The sequence below is a fragment of the Choristoneura fumiferana genome, chromosome 6 (genome assembly GCF_025370935.1).
Source record: "Choristoneura fumiferana chromosome 6, NRCan_CFum_1, whole genome shotgun sequence".
NCBI lineage: Eukaryota > Metazoa > Arthropoda > Insecta > Lepidoptera > Tortricidae > Choristoneura > Choristoneura fumiferana.
This window is the reverse complement of record NC_133477.1, coordinates 13,696,606-13,722,479: the sequence shown is the minus strand read 5'-3', so window position 1 is coordinate 13,722,479 and position 25,874 is coordinate 13,696,606. Positions and strand designations below refer to the sequence as shown.

Sequence of the window (25,874 nt, the reverse complement as noted above, 5' to 3'; positions counted from 1 at the left end):
ATGCGACCGGCCTCGTTCAGTCAGACTGCCTAACCACGATTACATTAAGTATATAGAATCGACAATTGTATTCTCTCAAACAGGGATGATGGCACCAGCACCACTTACCAACTGACTTACTTTTTATGATCTGTTAAAACACGATTCTCCTAATAAATGTTATATGGCTAAAGCTAGTTATGACGTCACTCCCTCCCACATCCGCGGAACAGCTAATCAAGCTGGTGCAGCAGCAGAGGCGGCGGAAAAACTAAAAGTAAACAAATACAAAGGTATCGGCCCTGAATACAACTTTGTTCCATTTGGGGTTGACCTTAGGTCCGTGGGGGCCCAACGCAAATAATCTTTTTAAAGAATTGTCTAAACGACTTTTTGATACCACAGGGGACAGAAAAGCTGGCAGTTATACAGCGAGGAAATGCTGCCAACATCTTTGGGTCCATGCCGCGGGGGGTTCCGTTTACCAATTCTTTCTAGGTTATAGTTCAGTTATTAGTTACTTTTATTTTACTTTTAGTTATAATTTTAACTTAGTTTAGTATATCATGTACAATGAAGTTTGTATTTTAAATAAAGTACCCTCTCTCGCATGTATTAACTAATTATTTGTTTTAATGCGAGTAACATTTGAAAATGAATCTAGATTTCCGGGCTAAAATAAAGTATTTTTACTAGAGTCGCGTCTATGAGTTATTGTTTTATGGTGTCATATAGTCTATTAGTGGTATAACCTACTTAATTATTGAGTTAAACATATACGAGTAGACACACTGAACTGCCAAAAATCTCGTATCAAACTTGACATTAGCTAATATTTTGCTATGTTGGGCTACTACAAAACTCAAAACTCGAAGTTCGTGTCGTGCGGTCCCTCTGACACTTATACTATTTAATACGAGATCGAGAGGAACAGTACGATACGAACTTCGAGTTTCGAGTTTCGTAGTTGCCCTGCACGTGCCTTATCCCATCGTTCCAGTAAAGATTACCACTAGTCTCTGCCAGCGTTACAAAGTACGTTACATCTTACACTCATATTTGCAATATAACTACTTAATTGGCTGACCGATTCGACCAAAACATTCATACTAATAATAATATGCTAAGGGGCTGTTTCACTATCCATTGATTAGTGTTAACTGACGGTTAAATGTGATGCCGTCTCCGTCTATTCGAACAAAACAAATAGAGACGGCATCACATCTAACCGTCGGTTAACACTAATCAATGGATGGTGAAACAGCCCCTAATACTAATATAATATTATAAATGCGAAAGTGTGTTTGTATGTTTGTCTGTCTTTCACGTCGAAACGGAGCGACGGATCGACGTGATTTTTGGCATAGAGATAGTATATGGGCCAGATAGGCATGCACATACACACATAGGCATAGGGGGGTGACATAGGCTACTTTTTTCCCGGAAAAATGCACAGTTCCCGAGGGAACAGCACGCGATAACCGAATTCCACGCGGGCGAAGCCGCGGGCAAAAGCTAGTAGACTTATAATCTTGTTTAGTAACAGCTAACCTGTTAAAGTTTATCTTTAATGTATTTCGTGATTAGGCGGCGCTGGCGTCGACTGAGGCGACTTCGTTTGACGCAATCGCATGATACCATGATAGGATTGGAAGTGTCAAAGTTCCTAAGCCATTGACATGAAGCAAATTTTTGGCTGATCCGTGAGATGTTTGCGTTCCATGTTTGCGTGTTTTATCTTTTATTTGTCAATAAACTGACTATTTGTCATCGTCTCTGGTCTATGGCTACACGTCCACACGTGTCACTGCTGGGCATATGCAAGTCTCGTCTCAGATTGCTTGGGCAGTTCTCTCGCAGAGTGGTGATGATATGATAACTGATTGTACTTGGCTCTACGGCAGAGCAGTAAGCGCTTAAAACGCTGGGTTGATGATATAATTCAAGATGATTCTTAGCTAAGTGTCATTAAAATCGGTTCAACCGTTTATGACATATTGAACTTTGAAATGACTGTGGCGTTTAACTTTTCTGAATGTTTTTTGTTGTTTCGCTAATATATCTATAGGCTATCGGTTTATTTTTAATAATACTTAATGCCTCTCAAAAAACTGCACTTCGTCGGCTATTGGTCCCAGCAGACAGCAAAAATGTAAGTAGGTTCTACTAAGAGGCCGCAACTAAGAGGTAAGTAGGTCCTTAATGGCCGCTTCCGAAAATAAACTATTATCTAATTCATAACATTAACACAATTCAGATACAGTTACGGTATCCGGTGAGAAGATAGCTTGATTCGCTACAGACGAATATTTTGTTGTGTTAGGGTAAACAAGCCTATTGTTAGTCAACCGGTACTAAAAACGACACACCGATTATTTTGTTAAGTGTACATATAATATTATGTTATCATAAGCGCATAAATAGGTATTAATCTATATACATGAATACCGGTCGTCCTCGGAATTCCATTTCCCATTCTCCATCCAAAATAATATCTGGCTAGATAGAATTAAGACGATAAACCTTTTCACTCATGCGTCATGCCTCTCAGTCTCTTTTCAGCAAGAATATCTAAACCTTCTTCGAGTTTAATTAATATAGAGCCAATTTTGGTTTGTCTTCTGTATTACTCAGCTGTCATTTAGCATTATTTATAACATTTTACCAATAAGGCCGTACATTTTATTAGTACGTTTTTTTTTGCACTGACGCATTTCAACTCAACCATAAACTCTGTTGGTTACACAGTTGCTAATATATCAATGAATCGAATAGACTGGAAATGGAATGCGAAACCAATGACTCGCAAGTCAATCAAATCGAGACAAATACAGTATAAAACACAGAATAAAAACTGTTGTTTTTAACTTAGTGTAATTCTATTCTTCGTGTATAGGTGTATCGAATTGCGCATTGATTTACGGATTTTCCTTCAGCGTTTTAGGCGCGGGTAACGATCAAAGTACATTACCGTCAGCATAAAAATATGTGTAATGAAGCAAAATTACGAATTAAATGGACGTTTCTTTGCTTATTCTGAGATCATCTGACGTGTGCTATTGAACGATGTGCAATATTATAATACCTAAAGTAATCAATTTATCTGGCAAAATTCTTGTTTCATTGCAAATTAATGTGATGAAATAGGTACTTACAATTTTTATTTTTTTGTTATAAAGGCGAAGGTTTGTCGGTGTATCGGATTTGAATGAAGTTAATTATATAACGTGTTAAACTTTCGTGATTCTCACTCATAGTCAAAATACCATACGGGACTTATGACGCTATTTTTACACAACTCAACGTAACGTAATGTAACGTTGCCGAAACGTCGAGGTAAATATTACTTGTGTAAAAATAGCGTGATAAGTCCCGTATATGGTATTTTGACTATGAAGTTAATTATCTCTGGAACTACTTAGACTACGTTTTATCCCGATATTCTTCTCACGCATACGGGATCGCATGGAAAATCACGAAATCAACAACGTAAGTGTAGAGACAAGATTTGTTACTTTGTAAAATAAAAATTAAGACCTCTCTTAAAGCGTCTATAAAGGCTAGTATTCCAATCAAAATTCGCAATCGTAAAAGTCGTAAGTCGACTTCCAGGCTTTTCCATTTGACTGTAGACTTTGTAACCTAATTCTTATGCGTCTGAGCAAAATATTTACTTCGTAAATTACTTCAACCAACAAGGTTGGTTCTGTTTTGAGAGCCAGTCTGGTACAAGCGTTCAGGATAATGCCCTCTTGTGCGTATTTAATTCGCTACGTAAATAATAAATTCATTGGCTTTAAAAATAATGAAAAGTCATTCACGTCTACGAGGTATTGACCGAGTTCTATTCATTCACTCTACTGGCAGAATATCAACCATCAGAAACCAGAAAAAAAATGTTGTCTTTGGCATCGCTTTTCTAACGAATACCTGAAATTTGAAAATGGAGATTATAGTCTTGATACTATTTATTGTTAATTTAATTTACTATAGCAAATTATCATCATTTTTCCGGTGATCTTGAAATGTTGTCTTATAGCCGTAGTTAGGGTTAAGTTACGATACTTTAATAACAACTTTGAAAAAAAAAACTCTTTCAGAAATAAAACATGATAATTGAATGGAAAATTATTTTATTATTGTTTATGAAATTCGGGCAAACAATAGAGAACAACTTAACTCAAACGGAGAAATTAAATATTACTCAATAGTAAAATACGCTTTGTTTATAACAGTAAGAGAATTGGCAATAAATTTCATGGAAACTCTAATACCGTTAAACAAATATTTTGGTCATCGTGCGTCACAAGCCAAGGTCATCAGTTATCATCACGCCTCATTGTTTCATGCAGTCATCGCACGGCTACAAAGCCCAGCGATCAAACATTTACTAAAATCATTAGTGTACTAAATGCAGCACATTTATTGATGTTATGTGCGGACACGGCTCACAGAAATTGATTGGTGAAAACTAGTTTTCAAAATCCATTTTCCGCTAGCAGGCAATTTGACTTCGGCCGTATTGGCACTAAATTTAGTTACACTTATACTTATAAGCGATGTTGTGTATATATTGACGTCCTGTTTATAAAATTAATTTTTGCACGTCGTATTTCAGTGGAATGAATTCATCGCCGTTTCACCATTTGCTTTTTAAAGATAGGTAAAAATGTTTGCATCCAATCCATCTTCTAGTATCGCAATTGCCATATTTGACATTTGCGATTATTTAAAGTCCTTATCATTATGCTAAGCGTATTCGTTTAAAAATAAACAAAAACAAGTATGATTCTTTGAAGTGTCAAAGGTAATGTATTATGACAGTTAGTCTGCATAACATTTAATACCTACTATATTGATTAATTAATATTGAATGATGTGTGTGTGTGTGTGTGTGTGTGTGTGTGAATTATTCACTAAATACTACATGTAGTTAAGGAAACTGAATCATGTAGAGTCATTCACGATGGCTAATTTTGACAAATTCACGCGTCTTCGTGGATGGCACTATAAAGCAAGACCGCAAAAGTGTGAAGAACACGGTAGTCGGCCGCATTCGGGGAGCGACAGCTGCCACCGCCTTAATATGGCCGCTGCAGTAGACGGACAGACGACGTTCGTTCACCGAACTACTTTAAAACAAATTCGGTGACCGCATTAGGTGAATGACGCAGTGTAATTGTCGCTTAATCATGTACGTTCCAGAATGGAATGTTTTTCACTCAATTTCACGATTATTTCTTACTGTCAACATGACATTTGCAACGAAAAGGTTATACCTAGTGCCATCCACGAAGACGCGTGATTTTGTCAAAACTAGCCATTAATGACATTGTAATAAGAACCACGGCACGCGTCATCGTGAATGACTCTATCTATACATCTGGTTACCTATACCCCGGCTCGCACCTCTGAGTTTTTCGAAATTCATGTGCGGAATTACATTTGAAATTTACCACGAGCTTTGCGGTGAAGGAAAACATCGTGAGGAAACCTGCACAAACCTGCGAAGCGATTCAATGGTGCGTGCGAAGTTCCCAATCCGCACTGGGCCCGCGTGGGAACTATGGCCCAAGCCCTCTTGTTCTGAGAGGAGGCCTGTGCCCAGCAGTGGGACGTATATAGGCTGGGATGATGATGATGATACATCTGGTACACGTTTCAGTCGACTGTAGGTACTTAACTGATATTTAGGGGCTGTTTCACCACCCATTGATTAATTTTAACCGACAGATAAATGTGATGCCGTCTCTGTTTGTTTTGTTCGAATAGACGAAGACGGCGTCACATTAATCAATGGGCTGTGAAACAGCCCCTAAATCTATCTTAACCTGTGTAAGTCAAATATTCAAATTGTCTTCATTTAAACACGTGCTAATTGCTATTACTGTGTGAATAATGACACCTTCTAGAGTCAAGTGACACCTTGGTAACACAAAATGTGTGTGCTACGTGATTTTATTATCAAGTTAAGAAATGCACACATTGCCTTAAGTCTTAAATTTTGCGAATATGACAATAAAGTTTATCTTCCGTGAAAAATAAATTTCGACGAAAGGTACAGTCGCTATTTTAAATTTACAATTATTGAATCAATAATTTATTTTTGTTTTGTTCAATCTCAGGCGCCCATTGTTAAACATAATTAATTTTGTGAAAGTAAATAATTTCTTGTCAAGGGCGTCTAACGTTTTAACTATTGAGATTTATAACTATGAGCCTCTTATACGCTCCGGTGCATTCAATATACTGTATGAACAGTTTCAAATCTAGGTAAGTATTTATATACCTGTGTTTCGAGTACTACATAAAAAAATCGACCTAATTACTATAATAATCGCAATTGCGCGACAGGGTCACAAAAAAGCCGTTTTATCTGCGGCGGTGAATGAACCATTGGCATCGTTCCGCTTCTCTTGAAATTTACAAACGTACGGAAATACCTTTTATCCGGAGAAGGTAGGTACACTTTAAAACAATACCTATTAATGTGTGCGTCTTTTTCCGGGTATAGGTACTATCTTCTTGGCACTTCTTCAAGTTGTGCGTGATTTGATTTGAAGTTTAGATCTACCATTACCACGAATTCTGATGCTATAAGAACAATGATCGGGCATAAATTTCTTTGCTTCATTGGCAATTAATAAGTAATTATTGGAATTATATTTGGTTTTCAGTAATTTCATGGTATATTAAGTAGATACGTACCTATTTTTTTTCAACGTAATAAGTTAAAGCTTTGCTTAACTTTATTTTGTAATAAAATGCTCATAATGAACTCTTTACTGTATTATTCGATAGCTGAACGTGAACTCGATTATATGTACAAGAACTGTCTTCGTAGGATTCTGGATTTGGTATAGATAGGTACTTATATCGTCCCGTGATATTTTCATTATTTATTTATCTTATTACATATTATGAGACTTCTCCAATCAAGTTTTGTTTTGGTAGTTTAATCTTTTTAAATGCAACTGATTTGCACGCAAGTTTTTGTACTTGAAAAAGCAATCAAAATCCATTGAAACCAAGATGCATATAAAAGAGCGATTGGTGTCAAGAGAGCGCTATAAAGTTTTATTTGCTAATAAAAAATATCGTGAACAGCTTTAAGTCGACAAAGTCATGTCTGGCGTAGTCACCGTTACGCTGGTCACGATATAAGAATAGAAATATTAAGTAAGTGTTTTTCTTGTTATTTTGTAATAAACTGATCATAATGAACTCTTAAAACTCTTCTTTGAGCGCTTGATGTGAGCGCTCTACGTTACACGATCTGTCTTCATGGAATTTGGAAATTGTTTTGGTACAGCAACAGGAAAGTCGAAGGCAACCGAACAGCTGATGGTTACTCAGTGGCGTAGCTACCGGAGGGCTAGACGGGGCAGTGCCCCGGGCCCCCCGAGCTCAGGGGGCCCCTCGGACTCTCACTTATAAACTATAAATGACACATGTGGAGTACGTCGAATTCGGAACACGACGAATAGGGAACAAACGATTTTAAATAGTTTAGTTGGGGTCCTAGTTTATTCTTTGCCCCAAGGTCTTTAAAAGACAAAAGCTTGAGAGGATGCAGTCCATTCACGAATGATCATAATGTAGACATAGAGAAAGGACGAATTCTGTGAAATTCTCACGGAGTAAGTTAGGCATTGCGTGGCCACGAGCGCAAACCAGTTAAGCATATATGCCTATTTTCTTGGAGTCTTTTCTGAGCAAATATCATAAACATCACGTTATACTGCACATGTTTTGCCCACTAGGTTCCACGAGACTCATCAGAATCAGACCCACCATCTGATATGTATGATAATCAAAATAATCTCGCATAATTGCATCCTTAACGACCGACTGATAATTCTAAAACAAACAAGCAATTTATCAATGCTCCATCTATCTCGATCATTAGCAGTGATTGAAGAGAATTTTCCTGTTTATGCAGATCAATCATAATCTGTACTGGTATAGGATTTATTGACATATTTTGGACTGCATCGTCAATAGTGTTCATGTCCGAGTTCAAGATTTACCAAATGATTATTATGCACGTCAAACCTGGTTTCAAACAAGTGCTGATTAATAGGAATATGAGCTAATGTTTACCTATGCTTCACCAATACATATATCGAATAAATTTTCCTTCAAACATCTAGGCTAGCTAAGGAAAAAACCTAGCTAAGAATAAAGTTGTATTACCCATATTTATTGCGATTTGCGAAAGGCTCCTGGTAGAAGCTGGATGCGTCTAGCCGAGGACAGGGCGCCTGGCGCTCTTTGGGGGAGGCCTATGTCCATTGTCCAGCAGTGGACTGCTATAGGCCGATGATGATGTTGATGATTGCGAAAAACGTGCAAGGTGACGATTGTTTAGCTAAAGCTATATAGTCTGTGGTTATCCTTATTTCCCGCTAATCATTAAATATGTTATGATTTCAGGCTATAACTTTTCACAGGCTTGTAATAAATAGCAATTAGATTTATATTCAAAGCATGATTAAGATAAATGGTCAATCTTGTCATTGTTCTAAGTTTCCCATGGCCCATACCTATAAGAAACGTCGCTTAATATCAGATTGCCATTTTTAATTACATCAGCCTGAGTTTCAACTGTTAACTATCAGCTTAATTAATTGAGGATATCACATTGAGGTTTTATAACCGCTTAAATCAATTAAAACCTAAACGTAATTACATTTCAAATTAAGTATAGTCACCAGTGGCGTAGTATAAACATCTTCGTTAGGTAACCCGAAGAGTGAACGTGAGAATTCTCTCACTCTTATGTCTTCGGCTACAGCCTAACGCCTCATAACAACCTTTACCATACTTGTCATGTCGAACGCAATGATTCCTGTGATATTCCAGTGACAATCGAATTGTTACTGCAGCACGCCTTTGAGAATACCTAAACATAAGCATAACGTTACACAGGCCAATTCTGGAGACGTGATCAAGACCAATCCTAACCAATTCAAACAAAAGTTGTTATTGTACTTAATTAGTGAGATTATTCTTCTTTTGTTTTTATTTACTTCGTTGTGTGGGTTAGTAATACGTAATGGTCATTAAAATATTGCAATATTTTATTACGTAAGTAACTGGGGTCATAAACGATTTCTTATACAGTCTATACGAGTCTTATACATGCACTTAGTTCTGTAAGTTTGATCATGATTGTGTCTCCAGAATCAATCCATGAATATACTCTTAGTAAAGATACAACAAATAACCATATTTCTTTACTAATGTTGGCTACCTTTTACAGTAATGTAGCGAGTGCTAAATTATAATGCGTTAACGGTATTTGCAATTTAACATGTTAACTACTACCGTTAAAATCATTATGTTTGATCTTCCAAATGACGTTCCAATTTTTATTTGGTATTGAAGATTTTTTTTTTTAAATTGCTCGTTTACCCACAGTTGTGATATATGTTATCTATGTGTATCTAATTAGATCAGTAGGTAAAAGGTGGAGGAGCGACAAGCAAAGATATGATGGCAATTATAGCCTGCTGATCGTATTCGGATTTTTTGCTCAATTAACGCTCTAGTAACCGGTGAATATACATTCCGGGGTTAACTACATCAGTTTTTGTTGGTAATACCTCATGTAAGAGTTAGATTAGCCTTTTTGTCAGTAGCCCATGAATGAGTCATTGCCTCTGGAGCATTGACCCAAATTCGCGGTACATTTGGCAGACTCGCCGGTCTAAAATACGACAACCCAATGAGACGCCGAAGAAACGTCCCAGTATAAAGTTACTCTAATTTTGACGTGTTCCGGTCTACATTGATATTTTTCAAATACCAGAATAAAATCCCTGGAATGCAATGCAGCATGCTATAATTGTTTTCTAGTATGAGCAAGTGCTTTGGACTTGAATATGTTACTTGTGCTATCATAAAATGAGCTTCTGCCAAATATTTCGTAAACGTAACAAAACCGATGAGTTGTTTGAGTTGAGTTGTATTGTTGATATTTATTTTATTTATTTATTTAATCTCACAAAATATATACCTACTGCATTCTCGAGTATACTTAAGTTAACAATTTTATCACTAATGAAATTGGAGAACCACCTGTTAATGCCGTGGCTGTCAGAAGTTTTAAATATAAGAAGGTCACTTTTTGTCCCAATGAATGGCTCTTCTTAGTCATAAATGAGTAAAATAGACATTATTAAAATAAAGCCGTTGCGAAATACATTTTGTTACGCATATTGAGTCACTTATTGAAATTTATCCCAACAAAATTCACAATATTTTCCCAATTTATCTGAAACTAAATAAACACCTGAGTGAAACGAGCAGCAGTCTTGAATGAATGGAGTTTGAAGAAATATAACCAGCTGCTGTCACTTAGTAACGGTGTGCGGTGACTGTTTTCATAACCCAAATTACATTTAAATGTGCTTCACCTCACATTGATTACTTACTTTCACCTTTCCCGAGCCATTTTCCTGAGTAAACGTCGTTCGCATTGAGACCTCTCATCAGGAGTATTTACGCGATACTTTCGCAAATCTATCAGCAGCCATATAGAGAGCCAATTAAACTCTAGTTAAGCCTTAACGGTACTGTGATTGAAAAATATCTTGTTATAAACGTGCAATAATGCCTTTTTTCAATGACCACGACTTACGAAACAGGCGTTGCGAAAGCGACTTTCAAACTGTTCTATAGTTGTGTAAATACTATTTTTAAAAGTCTTGGCATTCTGAACGCTATTCTTGACGAACGTTAAAATGTAATTACCAAGAAATTTGATTACTAGCTTCACCTACACACTATGCGTTGCGAAACGTACTCTACCTATCTATCTAAATTATCTGTGCAATTTTGGCAAAGTTTTTTTCACGGCTAGTTAAGTCTATAATGATTAAGCTTTGTTCGAGCACAGCTTAGCTATTTACTAACCAACGCCCGCTTTTCGTACTACTTCCTTTCTCTTCAAACAGTATAATTTGCAAGTTACGCACTCAGTTGTGTGTGATTAGAAAGCCTCATTCTGTATTTGCAAAGCAATGTGCATTTCTTCAGTAGAAGGCACCTACTTCAGAAATGTGACACTCAAAAACGATAAGTAGACCGTGTCTTCTTACATTAAAGTTAGTATGTGGGTATGCGTCGACGTGCATTGTACGAAACTTCAGCAAAAGTAAAAGTGGAAGTTTCTCTCACGAAAGTAAATTTAACTTTCTAGCAGAACGGTTTTGTATTACGTTTTAATACATACTAAAAAAGAGACTACTCTTAGTATTAAATCACAGTTATGAAAACGGCAACTTTTTATCTAACCATACGTTTCTATTGTTTCAGTGTCAACATTTCTACCCCAAACATTATGATTTACAAATGGATATTATGATACGAGTGAAGTGTTGCCAAGAAACTAAAAACCCAAAGTGACGAAGTGCCGATTAGGTGTCTGTAGTGCTACGTTCCGCAGCTATCCCTTTTGCCATATTAGTAATCATGTCAGACAAGACTACGTCATCGGTCGGACCAAGGAGTTTTGAGACTATTTCGGAGGAGGACATCGCGTCGCCGTGGGAGAAATTACTAGGAGATGAGAAGGCTATTCCTACCATAATTAAAACTGAAGCATCGAGTACGACTGTTTCTCACTGCGGGGAGGTGTCGTTGCATCCCCAAGCAGTGGATTTGGAGTCGAACAAGCTCACTCGTTCAAAGAGCCTGAATCAGCGAAGAAATAGCAGCTTTGGCCTCCTCGGCTCCATTCCGCGTCAACTGAGGAACTCTCTCCGGGGCGTCCACAGTGAACCTTCCAGCGTCAAAGACGTCCCAACAACACGAAATGACAGCTCCCTTAACCTTTTACTTAGGTGAGTTTCATTATTAGTTATTGCGGTGAAAAATAGCAGTCTATGTCTTGCTGCTATGCTAAGACTTTTTAGTACGAGATACGGTAATAGCAATATAGACCTTCATAATGTTATTTGACGAAGAAAAAGCTTATTATGTATAAGTAGGTACTTAATAAGTTAATTGGGTAATTCTTGTTGCTTTTATAGGGTTCCGGAGCCAAAATGGCAAAAACGGAACCCTTATAGTTTCGCCATGTCTGTCTGTCTGTCTGTCCGTCCGCGGCTTTGCTTAGGGACTATCAATGCTAGCAAGCTGTAATTTTGCACGGATATATATGTAAACTATGCCGAACGGAAAGTGTTTGTATGTTTGTGTGTTTGTCCGTTTTTCACGCCTTAACGGAGCGACGGATCGACGTGATTTTTGGCATAGAGATAGTTTATGGGCCCGAGAGTGACATAGGCTACTTTTTATTCCGGAATAATGCACAGTTCCCGAGGGAACAGCGCGCGATAACCGAATATCACGCGGGTGGAGCCGTGGGCAAAAGCTAGTCAAATATTATAATTAAAAACACATAGTTAAGTGTAAACTAGCCCAGAAATAGAGACAACTTGAACGATCCATACTTTATTTTTTGTTTTTATTTTACGTGCATTTATAAAAGCGTGTTTTTTTTTTATTGAAAACCATTAGGGGATTGCTTAGACAATTTTACGATTCAGTGATTTGTTTGCGAAATATTTAACAGGCGTAGGTCCAGAACTAAAATAATTTCCTTGCTCAGCGACCTAATAGCTAAGCTTCAAAATATGCGTGTTCATGCCCTCCACCTCCACACTGTAAGAACACACACAAATCAGACGCGTTTCGAACTCAACCAGAGCTCATCTTCAGAGTGACACAACCGTACACCATGCTACCAGTTGTTAGACTAACGAACCACAACCACCGTTTTAACTTGTCACTGTAACTTTACATTTTATTACCCACAAATTATTAATAAATTTTTTAACCGTCCTTCAAAACTACCTTGATTTTTATTTATTTACTGTCAAGGCATGTTTATTGCTGAAATAGATCCAAGCCGTTGAAACTAAATTTACCTGCTCAAATTTTGCTGCATTTTTTTGCTGCTGCTGCTGTTTTGCGAAATTTAGTTAAGTGAAACTCAGTTAATAGATGCTTACGTGCAGTATAAAAGCGTTTTTATTGAAAACCATTAGGGGATTGCTAAGACAATTGATTTGTTTGCGAAATATTTAACTTTAAAGTGCAGTGAGTGGCGTTGGTCGCCTCTTAAAATCGACTGCCCAGCGCCGTCAACCATGATTATGAGGTTGCGGCAGCGTGCAGCCCCATCCAGCGCCTCATAATCGGGGAGTCCCACCGGCCGCCCAGCGTACGCAGGACACTGTGGAACTATCACGCAACCGACTGAGCAACGAAGCGCATCGCTTTCTTATGATTGCATAAAAGCTATCTACGTTGGCTTTAGCAAACATAGCTGATGCGCTGCAGTAGCGTGGTAGTCCAAACAGTATCCTGAACGCGTCACGTCATTGTATTGGACGCGCAGTGCATCGTACGACCGCCGCGTAAGCCAACCCACAGATTGCACGTGTAGAACGATTGGCAATAAGCTTTGAAAAGTGTGTTAAGTTTGCTTGAGAATTATTAGTAGTTTAAGAGAAATAGCAGCCTAAGGTATAAAATTTAGGTACATAAACTTGGAAGATTCCGTATAAAATACGAAATCCTTAGAAAAATATTACTTGATTTTTTCGTAATGGCTACGGAATCCCGTTTTGGGCGTGTCCGACACGCTCTTGGCCGGTTTTGTTTTAGTTCCTTGGCTAAATCTGGGGCCTTAAGATTTAAGGCCTTGGCAACCATGGTCGTGACATACTTTTTACAAGGCAACTCTTCTTGTGTAGGAAATAAAATAATTATTTAATTAAAAAAGTCAGTTAAAACTCATGAGGGTATATTAATTACGCCTGTTTAGCTGTTTCTAAGGTAACACAGATAGACTAGTATATAAAACAGTAATTAAAGTTGAATGATCGTTAAATTTTATTACTTAATGCAAAAACAATAGCTTCAAGTATAAGGTCGCTCGTGTCTGGAAATTTCTCTGAGGAATTCTTATTGAAAAGAAGTATCTAAGAGGTCAAGAGCAAAGAGCGGCGGCGCCCTGGCATGGCTTCGTTGAGGCCGCCACGGTTTATTGCTTCCATCGACCCAATGCAAGTAATTAAAGTCCCGTCTGCGACAATAGTCTTCAGATTTATTGGCTATTTTCATGTCAATATGATTAATTGGTAGGTACTTAAAGGATTCTTATATCATACGCTAGTTTTTACCCGCGGCTTCGCGCGCGTGAACTAGATCGAACTAGGTTTGGCTGGCACTTGAATTGAAACACTAGATTTTACTAAATTCACTTGGGAATTTCGAAAACTTACATTTTAATCTTTATTTATTATGTATGAAGAACATTCGTGCAAACTTTCATGTCACTTAGTGGTTAAAATACTGGGGTTTAATGTATATAAATCCTGACCCCAAGAATCGATATAAAAGAAGCTTCCGTGTTATTCCAGAGATCTTTAGCAGCTATCAACTTAGTTTCCATAGAAGATACCCCCTTGTTCCTTACAGATAACCATGGCTAGATAACTGGTAATCTGTGAAGAATTTTTTTCTTCCAGTATAACTAGTTATCTCCAAAGATTTTATTTTCCCCACAGATAAATGTTTTTTTTACGGTTATCTGCAAGGAAAATACTTTTCTTCCAGGTAACTAGCTATCTCCGGGATTTTTTTCCCGCAGATCTGTTTTTTTTAACGGTTGACTGTAAGGAAACTTTATGCTGAACGAAGACTAGGGTGGCGACACAGAACAAGACTTTTTATTCCGCGAAAAAGATAAGTTCCGAGAAAAAGTCTGGTGACAGCATAAATAGGAAATTCATTATTTTTAGGGTTCCGAACATCATGCAGTTGACATAAACGGAACCATTATATGATCACTTTGTTTTCCGTCCGTCCGTTAGTCAAGACTCTTTTCTCTCAGGAACGAGTGGACGTATCAAGCTGAATCAATATCAAATACTACTACCCCTTGAAGCAGGAAAAAAAATCAGACTTTTAAATCAACACAATCAATAGATACGGTCTTTAAAAAAGGTGTTTCCACCCACATTGTTGGGGAGTCAAAAGTCATGGGGTACTTTCAGTTATTCTAGAAAGGTGGCTTTTTTACATAGACATTAGACAACCAATAAAAAAAGTCTGAAAATGTCTATGTCTAGATGATACACACATTTTGCTTAGGAGAGGGGCTCTATTACTGGAAACTTAAATATTTATACAGAGCCCTCGACGCTCTAGTCCGCTCTTGGCCGGTTTTTTATTTCATCATTGCAATAAAATTAGCGTGAAGTCTGAGAAAGGTTAGCAAATGGCTTTCACGTGCCGTATTTGTATGTAGATTTTTGCAAAGGAAACGGACGTCCTTATTATATAAATAGCCGAACGGTGCAGGAAACGCCAGCGCCGCTAGAATTTAGCCGAAAACAATGGTTCATTGACAATATTGTAATGATACCTGGAATAGACCTCATGGTCGTAAGTCTGTCTATATACGTGTCCTCATACTATCGTTTTACTAGTATAATATGTATCTAGATCGAGGTGGAGCGATATCAGAGACGTGGCACCGTAGCAACTCGATTCTCACCGGGTTGCCTAAATATTTTACCTGATGTCAGTGCTGACAAGTATGGCTAAAGATTTTGTTCTGCGTGGTGTTGTATCCCGAGACGTACCTAACTCAAGCTTCTTTCACTAGGTATTTAGGTTGCCGAGATAAAATATTCACTCCACGCTAGTAGGTGAAATGCATTTTTAAAGTATTAGATATGGTAATAGAGGGGGGATACGACAAGGAGAGGCAATGGAGAATGTAGATGGGAATGATAAAAATGGACAAGGATTTATAAGTATGTAGGTACCAGGTAGAGTTTATAGAAATATTCGACATTAAAGGCCCAAGTCTTTACTTATATTTCATAGCGGGTCGCAATTCTCACCGGCATTGACTTTTCTATTGCAAGATTCCACTTTAATTATAATTTCTTGATAGAGATAGATTTCGATGACACCGAGAATCTAGGCCCTGCGCTTCAATCCAAACCCACGTAAGTGTGTCAACATTTTTACTGCTATTGTTTTTGTAGCAACCAATTTGCATGTTGACTATTATTAGGGTTACGTAGCCGCCAATTACCATGGGTACCTACTGTTCATGCCAATTAATAATTTAACCTTATTCTAGAAACACTAGGTACGATGACTAAGAGTCCTAGATACCGTTAACCGAACCGTGAATTAACATGCGATTAACTCATACAGACGCTATGTAGCTATAGCTTAAAAATTTAAGTTAAAAAAAAATATTGAAATATCTTCTGAAAACTACTACTGGGCTTTGGTAAAAAATTCGCACAAAACTTTTCGTTATTAAGTAATTAGTGATCAATTAGGTACCTACCTATTCATATTTAGGACACTTCGGGGTGGAGTTTTTCTCAAATTTAAATGGAACTTCGAACTACGAGTATAGCAAAATCGGACTAGTCTAGAACTAGAACAGCATGTGTTTGAAGATTAAAATATAAAAATACGACCAGCCATGACCATCAGTGGTGTAGCGGTATAGCACGCGGTACGGATTACCGAGGACCTGGGTTCGATTCCCAGGGATGGTCTTATTTTTCTGTTTTTTTCTGTGCATCTATATTTTAGTTTGTATTTTCAATAAAAATACAAGTAGACTTAAGAACCTCCTATTACTTTTGTGCAAAAAAGCTTTCGCAAGAAGAACTGTTAGAATATGTTACGAAGAATAAAAAGGGACATTGATTTTTTCTGTGGGTATTGACCCAGCAATTTTGCGTGACGCTCGTAGTCTTGCATCATAGAGATTTTGCAATTATACTACAAATTATACCGCTTCGATGACGATGATTCCGCATAGATTAAATCTAACATATCAAGTTTTGCTGTGATGTCATAGTCAAGTTGGATTATAATGAGCCATCGGTTCTGCAAAGATCCGATGACGTCAAAGTTAGCAAGTTGTCCTTAGTGCATAAAGTTTTATTGTGTGATCAGGCTACACAAATATTCGCATTTGCATTCGCAAATATTCGCATCTTTCTTAATATTCGAATTTTCAGATTGTGCGAATAGTGAAAATAACTAAAAAATTAACCATGGTTATACAGGGTTAGAGTCTTGGAACTCGCCGACACAACTATTATCACAGTATTATTAGTAGAAGCACAAAGCTCAGATAGTTCTCCTTAACTATTGTTTTTAAAAGTAAGATTTGCAAAGTTTATTAATGGTAAAACCAAAATATTAATTATATCTATCATTTGATAAAGTAATAGTACCTATGTAGAAATGAAAAGTAGTCAAGTGAGTACGGACGCATCTGAAGTTATATCTATGGTGAAATACAAAACTATAGTTAGGAATAGATGTTACGCGAATTATCCATTTATTTTTCTACACATAATTTGCCTTCCTTACATGCCCAGATATATCAGCCTATATCTGGGGACCCGGAAGTGCCCGAGCCAAGTCGAGCGCAAGTCAGTCTGCCGTTCCTATTTATTACCCTTTTCTGGAAGATTTCAGGGTATTTTCAAGCATCTATCTAGCAGCTCTGTGTAATAATGAAAGGATGCATATAATTATATTCCAATATTATTTAATTTACTTACACAATCACACCGTCGCCACGAGGTCATATAAACGTCGTTCACAGCTTTCTACATTAATTAAACAATAAATTTGCACCTTATTGTCCACCGTGCGGATTCCCGGCACGAACGTTGCCGAGGCCGCTCACTTCCTTCAACGATAACCTCTTCGCTCACTCTTAAGATTAAAACATGTAGATGGGCCACTTTTTTCATTAAATAACTTCATAAGACTTAAGTATTTGATATGGTAGGTTTCCTAATGTCAGTAGGTATATATTTTTTCGTACTAATTGCAGAGAATATTTTATACATTTCTAAGGACACAGACTGTACAATATGGACCTGTTTCACCAGTCTCTGTTAAGTTCGTGTGATTTTATGAGGCAAATATCTGTGGTGTTTTCTCTGTTTATTTGAACAAATTAAACAGAGACGGTATCTTAGGTATCTGTAACATAAGATAATAAGAACTTAACAGAATGCCATGTAACAGCTCAGGGGATAAGTATGTTCTATGTGTTCATGTAGAACCACGGAAAAAATGTGTGAAATACCTAGGTACTGCTTCATTTATAGCCGACTAGCTATTGAGCTATATGGGCCTCTTTAAATCCTGTAACTAGTTGTTACTTACATAACGTGTCAGAAGCGCTATGTGTCATTGAATTTCATCTAATTTTGCCTTTACAAAATTAACTAAAAATGAGAATTAGTGCTTGAGATAAAATTCCTTGGTTAGTGCACTTTCAGTAATATTTTAACTGTAGGTAAATTTGCTAAAAATATAGTTTGCGGTCTTGCGGTGCCTATCATCCCGACACATAAAGCCGATTTCGTCGGTGAACTTGATGTTCGAAACCGCAGTAACCATCCGTTGTCCGTGACCTAACCACAAAACGAGCTTACTTCTTTCGTAGGACTTCTACTTTTCTTAAACGATTGCGAAAATAGTCTATCTGAAAATTTCAGCTTCTGGATCAGCTGTTAGCTTATAAACAAAACCATGAGTAATCAATTTCCAACGAATAGTGACACTACAAGGTTTACATTTACTCATTACCTTTTTAAGCATGAGTCATCCGCCTACAACCATCACAATCACATACTATAGTTAAATACTTTACTTTACCTATGTAAATCTTATAAAGCTTGTCTGTTTATTTTTTACTCCCTTTCGCAACAATGTACATACGTACCTACGTACAGCGTCTTATGTATGTCAGTGTGCGTGCGTGTTTCGAACGTGTGCGTAGCGTTGACTGACCATGCGCACAGTGGGTAATATTTTGCGTGTGCCTTATCAACCTCACGGGTGGACCATTACTGATTTCCGCAGTTCTGGCAGAGTTTATATAATAATGTAGGCTGCTACTTTGTTTCAATTTACTTCATTTGTTATGCTTTTCTAGTTTCTTGCGGTGTTGTGTTATCGCAAGTTTCTCTACTAAAAGTTACCTTAGTAATATTTTAATATTTTCACACAATTGGTCAAATAAAATTAAATATTTATGTAGTTTTATATTACGGCCAATAGCAATGTCAACCTTGAGAGAACTGACGACCGATAATAATGAACAATGCGAATTAGGTATGAAAGAAATTCTTTTCATGATTATTTTTACTAAAGCATCAAATGATAATAAATATTATGCAAATACCACGAATTCTCGTAGTGTTAGATAAGTTATAACACTCTGTATAGACAGGACATAAAGCATTTAGTATACAGGAGTTACCTTACGCTTATCTTCGACTCAAGAAAAATGTGCAATGCAATTTTTAAACGATAAGACCGTTTATTTGTCTGCCTTAATTTTTGTTTTTATTACTGTTAACTCACTATACATACTGATTTGCGGTGTTCAATAGTGAACACTTTTACTATATTATATTGTATGTTCGCCCACCGCTGTTCATCAAAAGTGAAGTTACCTAATGGTACTGGTAGGTACGTAATGTTTGTTTGTTTGTTTGTTTATAAGATTGTTTTTTTTTGTTTGTTTATACTCTTTATTGTACAAAAAGGGAAAACAAAAAGGTTACATAAATAAAAGTTGTGTTAAGTACAAAGGCAAAGGCAAGGCAAGGGCAAGGGTAGTAATGTCTAAACTTATGTAAATTTTCTAAAAAACTCAAACACAAACAAAACTGATCTCATGATCAATGAGATTGTTATTTATCAAATGAATTTGATTGAGAAGAATGTGCCTACCTTACCATCTCTTGTTATTATAGCTTTGTGACTGTGAGGCAGGTAAAAAGTCAATCCTCAAACTGCGTCTGCGCCGCAGACGCTGCTTTTGATTTTGCTACACAAGCATATTGGCAAAATGACGCTGATCTTTGTTTCAACATCTGCAGAAATCGATAGTGCCTAAGCAAATTCGCTTAACCCCACTTCTTTTACTTATGTGCACAAATACGCTTAATGGAAATATGACGTGTGTCGTTGCGACATCGTACCTTATCACCTGAACAAATAACCTCTTAGCGACATTGTCGCGATGGCCATTAAACATATTGTTAGTTTCAAGAAACGTAATAAATTGAAAAAATGACTGCACTAGTTTCTTGGAAGTGGATGAAAGTGATAACTGCTTCTGTATTCATTAATTTTACAATGGTGAAGTTTTCAAAATTACGGCCATTTTACAAAGAATTTAGTGCTGGATAACCAAATGGGTATTGGACTTATGACGCTAAAAGTACCAGGTTTGAATCCCGGTAGGGATAGCCATTTTTGATTATGTATGTATATGAGAGTAGGTATATATCTATCTAAACAATTATAGATAACTGTTGTCTAGCAACTAAAAACTTTGCTCAGTTTGTGGTTAGAACAATTGGTTGTCCCATAATATTTATTTATTTATCACATTTGGGCAACCGCAACCGTGATGGTATTTTTTTATACTTCAATAACAGGAAGAATCAGGTAAAAAGTCGTCATTGCATAAAATGTTTCTGCCCGCCAACGAGCGTCGGCAAGTATTATGAATGAATAAAAACAGTTTCCTTGCTACTCTACCTTCACACGCGCATAAATAGCTGCATTGCATACGACAAAATATGTGTTTTCATGTAAAGGCATATTGAAGACATAATTATATGACGCATACACCGCAATACCAGAGACAGAAACGACATCAGGCGGTTCTGCACCAACCTCACAAACTTATTCTCTTGTCAGGCCTGTGGATGAACATGTCGCTCTCGCATCGATGTAGTCAGCCACGGAAAACGTTGTTCACAAGCAAAACCCTATCATCGCTAAGTAACGCCTGATTTATTCAATATTTTTTCTGAAAAAAAAATAAAGTAAGATACCCCCATGAGGCGTACATTGTACCCGTATCAGAGCGTGGCCTCAAATGCCACAATGGTCACTGTCAACACCAATATAGCATACAAGCTTACGCAAATGGTTTGCACTGTTCGAACACACCACAATACGACACTATAGCTATTAACGTTGCCCATTTTGCCTTGCAAATCGCGCAGTACCGCAAGCACGCCACTTTGTCCCTCTTTGGTCGCCCCTTTTGTACGAAATGCCTGCTTAAGAAGCAGGGTATGCAGATAAGTCTGATTGCATGAAACATTCCTCAAAAGTACCTAATTCATTGTAATAAATCACTGATCAGCAGAAGTTAATACATGCTTTTAAATGGAACAAAAAGCATCAGCGGTTTGTCTATAAATCCTTGTAAAAATTTAATAAATCATCAGTTTTCTTTACATCAAAAGGAAATGCTATTACTGACTCATTGATATGAAATCACATGAATCACGCTGGAAAATGACTATTACTGAGAAATGAGCGAGTAAAATCGTTGAAGCGTAGTGACGTCAGCATCATCATGATTGTTGATTAAAATAAAAACCTGCGCCACGGTCTCTTTGTTCATTACTATTGAATATATTATAGTTCCTCGAAGAAATGCGAAAATTTGTACTGTATGCGTGCATGCAGGCGTGTGGGTGTATTTTATTTTTAGAAGTACTCTTTCGCGCTAAAACGGCTGGACAGATTTGTTCGACGTTTGGTATGTAAATAAGTGGACATGTAGTACAGTGTTTTTCAAACTTTTTCAGGACGTGACCCCCCTGGCTCTGAAAAATATTTGGCAACCCCCTGCTTACCTTCACTTACAGTTATTTGTATTTATCTTACGTTAATAATATAAACATTGAATTATAACAAAAACGATGCATCCGCGCCCTCCCGGGGGTCGCGACCCACAGTTTGAAAAACACTGATCTAGTATACCTAACACTTAGCAAAATATTACCGTCAAATCTAGAGACATAAAATGTTATACAGGTGTTTATTTTATGGTACAACGGAAGTATTGTATAACGCTTTATAAATAACACATGAAATTAATAGTATTGTACAAAGTCGAACTTATCCATTAAAGGTATCTTTTCCAGTTAACCTTTGAACTATTGACAGGACAACAGAAATAATAGTAAAAACCATGACATAAATAAAGACCATGATATAATTTTTAGGATAGGTATTTACAAAATTTTCTGAATTTAAATTCAATCCCCAGGTCTAGTTCCCACGAAGGAACAGGTAAAACCTACTAAGAAAAAAAATAACGGTTTACTATTATGTTGCATAAAATCGAATCTCATAATTTCGTTCCTCATAACAACCTTTAGCAGAATCATCATATCACCGAATATTTCGCATATATTATTTCTCATACTATCATTTCTCATAATTTTGTATAGCAGAATACTAACATCACATAATATCGATGAGAATAATATTTATATGTTCGAATAGTTGCTACGCAGAAAGACATATCTCATAATATTACTTTGCATAAGGATAATAAAAAGCAGAATAAAATTTTGCTAAACATTCCTTGCAATTAAATTACGGTTATTATTTAGGCAGCAGTAAGATTCTGGCGCTTCGCCGGCCGCTACCGCGGCACGCTCGCTTTGCTCGCTCGGCTCGCGCGCTTTTGTGGTCGCAGTTCTAATCTAACCCAACCTACTATGTAGCTGCTGTTATGTTCTGGCGCTTTGCCTGCTGCTGTTACAGCACGCTTACTTTGCTGGCCTTACTTTAACCTTAACCCATTCTTATAGTAGCTGTTAGTTCCTTTAACTATGTCATTACGCCGTTTTAAAGTCAGCGCTATTTAAAATTCCGTGAAAATACAATAGTGCAAATTAGTATTTTTCTGTGCCATTAAGCCATATAAAAATCGGCGATACTAATATTCTGCTATTTAATATTCTGCAGAAGTATATTCGGCGATAAGAGTGTTCTGCTATTTAATATTCTGAGAAATAACTATTATTCGAACTGATAATTATGCAAAGTTATGATTATGAAAAAGTATCATTCGGCTAAAAAAAAATATGAGATACCTGTTATGCGAAGTGTATTACGGAGAATCGATATTATGCAAGATAAAGGGAACCCTCGTAGCTGCTTGCTTCACAACGCTCAACAACGAACATAATGGAGGAAACTGCCCTTCTTATTACCCATGAAACATGAAATAAAAAATAAACCGCTGAAAACAAACGAATAATAAGTAAACAAGAGGAATGTATGATTGTATATTTTTTCCGTGTCTGTCCGAAGATACGAGCGACTCCTGCCTTCAACGTATAAAGATAAAGTATGAACGGTCGTTAATTCCTGCTGAGATTGATATGACCAGACAACAATAAGACGCTAAGATATGTATAGCTCTTGCTAACTATTATGTAAGTCTTAGTCACGGTCACGAGTTACATTCATCATTACATTGGATTACGTCTTTGTCTAACATTGGCCACACACCATTTTATTTTAATAAGAACAAAATCTACTTTTTAATTGATGATGTATTCTGCGTTCATTAAATCGTGGGCATATGTCAATGGATCTTTTGTAGAGTCAACTTGGTGCATCTATAAAATAATAGATGTAGGTAAAAAAACTTGAGTAAAACTTAATCCCCTCTTGCATGTACTCGTAATAGTACCTAACTGTCGCTATAACAAGTTGAAGTTATTCGTTTTCCTGCTAAAACGGTAAATAAAGGACTCACGGGTATGTACCCATTTTTGGAAACACGTCACTCAAAAGTGACGTTCGAAAGTGGTTAGAGTCTGTGACAGTCTGTGTATTACAGAACTACGGCTAGATAGTAGATTGTACAACAAGAGCATAAAACGAGCCATTTTACCCGAGACGTTCATATAGTAACCCGAGCCGGTACGGCGAGGATGGATATACACGTCGAGGGGAAAATGGGTTTAATGCTCGAGTTTTACACTCTGATTTTCACTTCGATAACGAGGAAATGAAATATCAACAGTGGAAGCAATTGTTCACTTACTATGTACCTTTTATTGTTCATGCATTATTATATAGTTATAATTTTTTAGTTTTATTGATCTATTTTGATTGATTAGATTGATTTTAAGTTTAATATAAATTACAATTTATAAGAAAATATATGTAGGTATTATCTTCTTTGTTTGTGGCTATTTACACCTGATTGCCTTGGTCTTAGACGAAGATTTTACTTTATGCACTAGAACATAAAAAGTAATTTTATGTCGCCTAGACCCAGCATAAATACGAAATTTACGAGCATGAGAAGTGAAAAATATATTTTTAACTACTTAGTTGACAAAGTCAATGAGCAGTAATTTTCTACTACTCTACTTGTATTTTCAATTCAGCTTTATCATTTTAAAGTGGAAAGTAAAAAGAAAATCTTCAGTTCAGTAGATACCGTGTACATTCTCAAAAAAAAATATTTTTCAAAATTGTCTGAAAATTTTCTTCAGAACTTAAAACATTTATGTTCTCTGCCTTGCCTTCACAGAATGTTGTGTAAATTACGAAGATTCTCGTGGGTCCATTGCTAAAGCCCTGTCAAGTTCTTTAATAGACTCATTAATATCTCGAAACATGGAGCCGTTACGCCGTACAAAAAGCAGTTTTTTGCCAATCTCCTTAAGAATACCTGTTCGTTTTGGTTTCATGGAACCGTGAGTCATCTAACCCCTTTTAGAGACGTTGAACCGATCGAACTTTAGAGCTTGATCTCACGAATCAAGGATTTTAAAACTTTTGTGCCTTTACCCGGTTATTTTTAGAAACAACTCAGCGTTTGACTAATGACTTTCATAACTGGTCAAGCACACGTTAGTGTAGGTAGACTAGAATCTTTAGATACAAAGAGCTGATTTCTGAGTCTGAGTTTTATTATGTATACATAATGTTCGCACTAATGTGTGGATTTAAAAATTGACTATCTTTTTTTGGTGCGTGCCATACCTTTATTATAATTAGTGTGGGTCCCTACATAAATTTATGAACTACCTATACCCTAAATATTATTATATAATCCCGTCAGTTAGATTTTCAAAAAAGATTAGATACGTTTTTTTTGTGGATCAAATAAAAAATTATAAAATTAATGTGCATATAAAAGTAATGGGCTATGTCTTCATCACTTTTTGTTTAATTGATAATTAATTGAGGAATTAATTATATTTTTTAGGAATTAGTCTATTGTAGAGGGTGACTCCTAGTCTTGACCCTGTGTTTCTAATCTATTATTAATTGTTCTTGAATATATTCGTCGGTTTTTTTTATTTCAAAAGTATCCACGCTAGTGTCTTATTACACTGATATTCTATTACAGACAAAAATATATCATATTTGCTTGTTGCTACGTGAAAGCTTAGCGATAATAATTGCTTACAGTGCCATCTTACGAGGAGTAGCGGGATTATATTCCTAAAATTGGAGATAGGCAACTTCGCTTCTTAGAAACTTTCAAACTTCACACCGCACGCGCTCAAAAGACGACCGTCGAGCTATTTCAGAAGCACGTGTCACCAGTGACTTGGCAACAGCACTCGGTATCTATTTCACTATGAACGAAGTTCATCTTCTAATGCCAGATAATAATAATCGGCAAAAAATATTAATATTCTAATTTCGAAACGTCTGCAAATGCCGTTGCGTCACTGCTCTCTGCCATTTCCTAGTAACACTAACAAATTTTGTTTTACTAGTCTCTTTTTCCCGCCATTTCGCATGCTGTTTTTAGTTTAAAAAACGTAATAAATGGTTGGGAACTCCATTTCATACAGCTACTTATCTAACATATTTTAAATATAAGTAGTAGGTATTATGTATTATTTACTCCCTACTACCACACCATTACCTACACTACCGCATCTCGTACTAGTGTAGTAGTAGGTAGTCTCGTATACATATACAATTTTAGATGAATAAAGTCGGTA

At 36.6% G+C, this 25,874-nt stretch overlaps 1 protein-coding gene across 5 annotated transcripts in view; it reads left to right on the top strand.

Moving 5' to 3' along the window:
- LOC141429121 (G protein-activated inward rectifier potassium channel 3-like) overlaps positions 1-25,874 on the top strand; it is a 51,612-nt gene that overhangs the window by 5,505 nt on the left and 20,233 nt on the right. For all 5 annotated transcript variants that reach the window (XM_074089336.1, XM_074089333.1, XM_074089335.1 and 2 more), the window contains exon 2: positions 11,302-11,828. In XM_074089336.1, coding sequence (XP_073945437.1) covers positions 11,458-11,828 — 371 coding nt within the window. In that variant the 5' untranslated portion in view covers positions 11,302-11,457. The remainder of the gene's footprint in view (positions 1-11,301; positions 11,829-25,874) is intronic.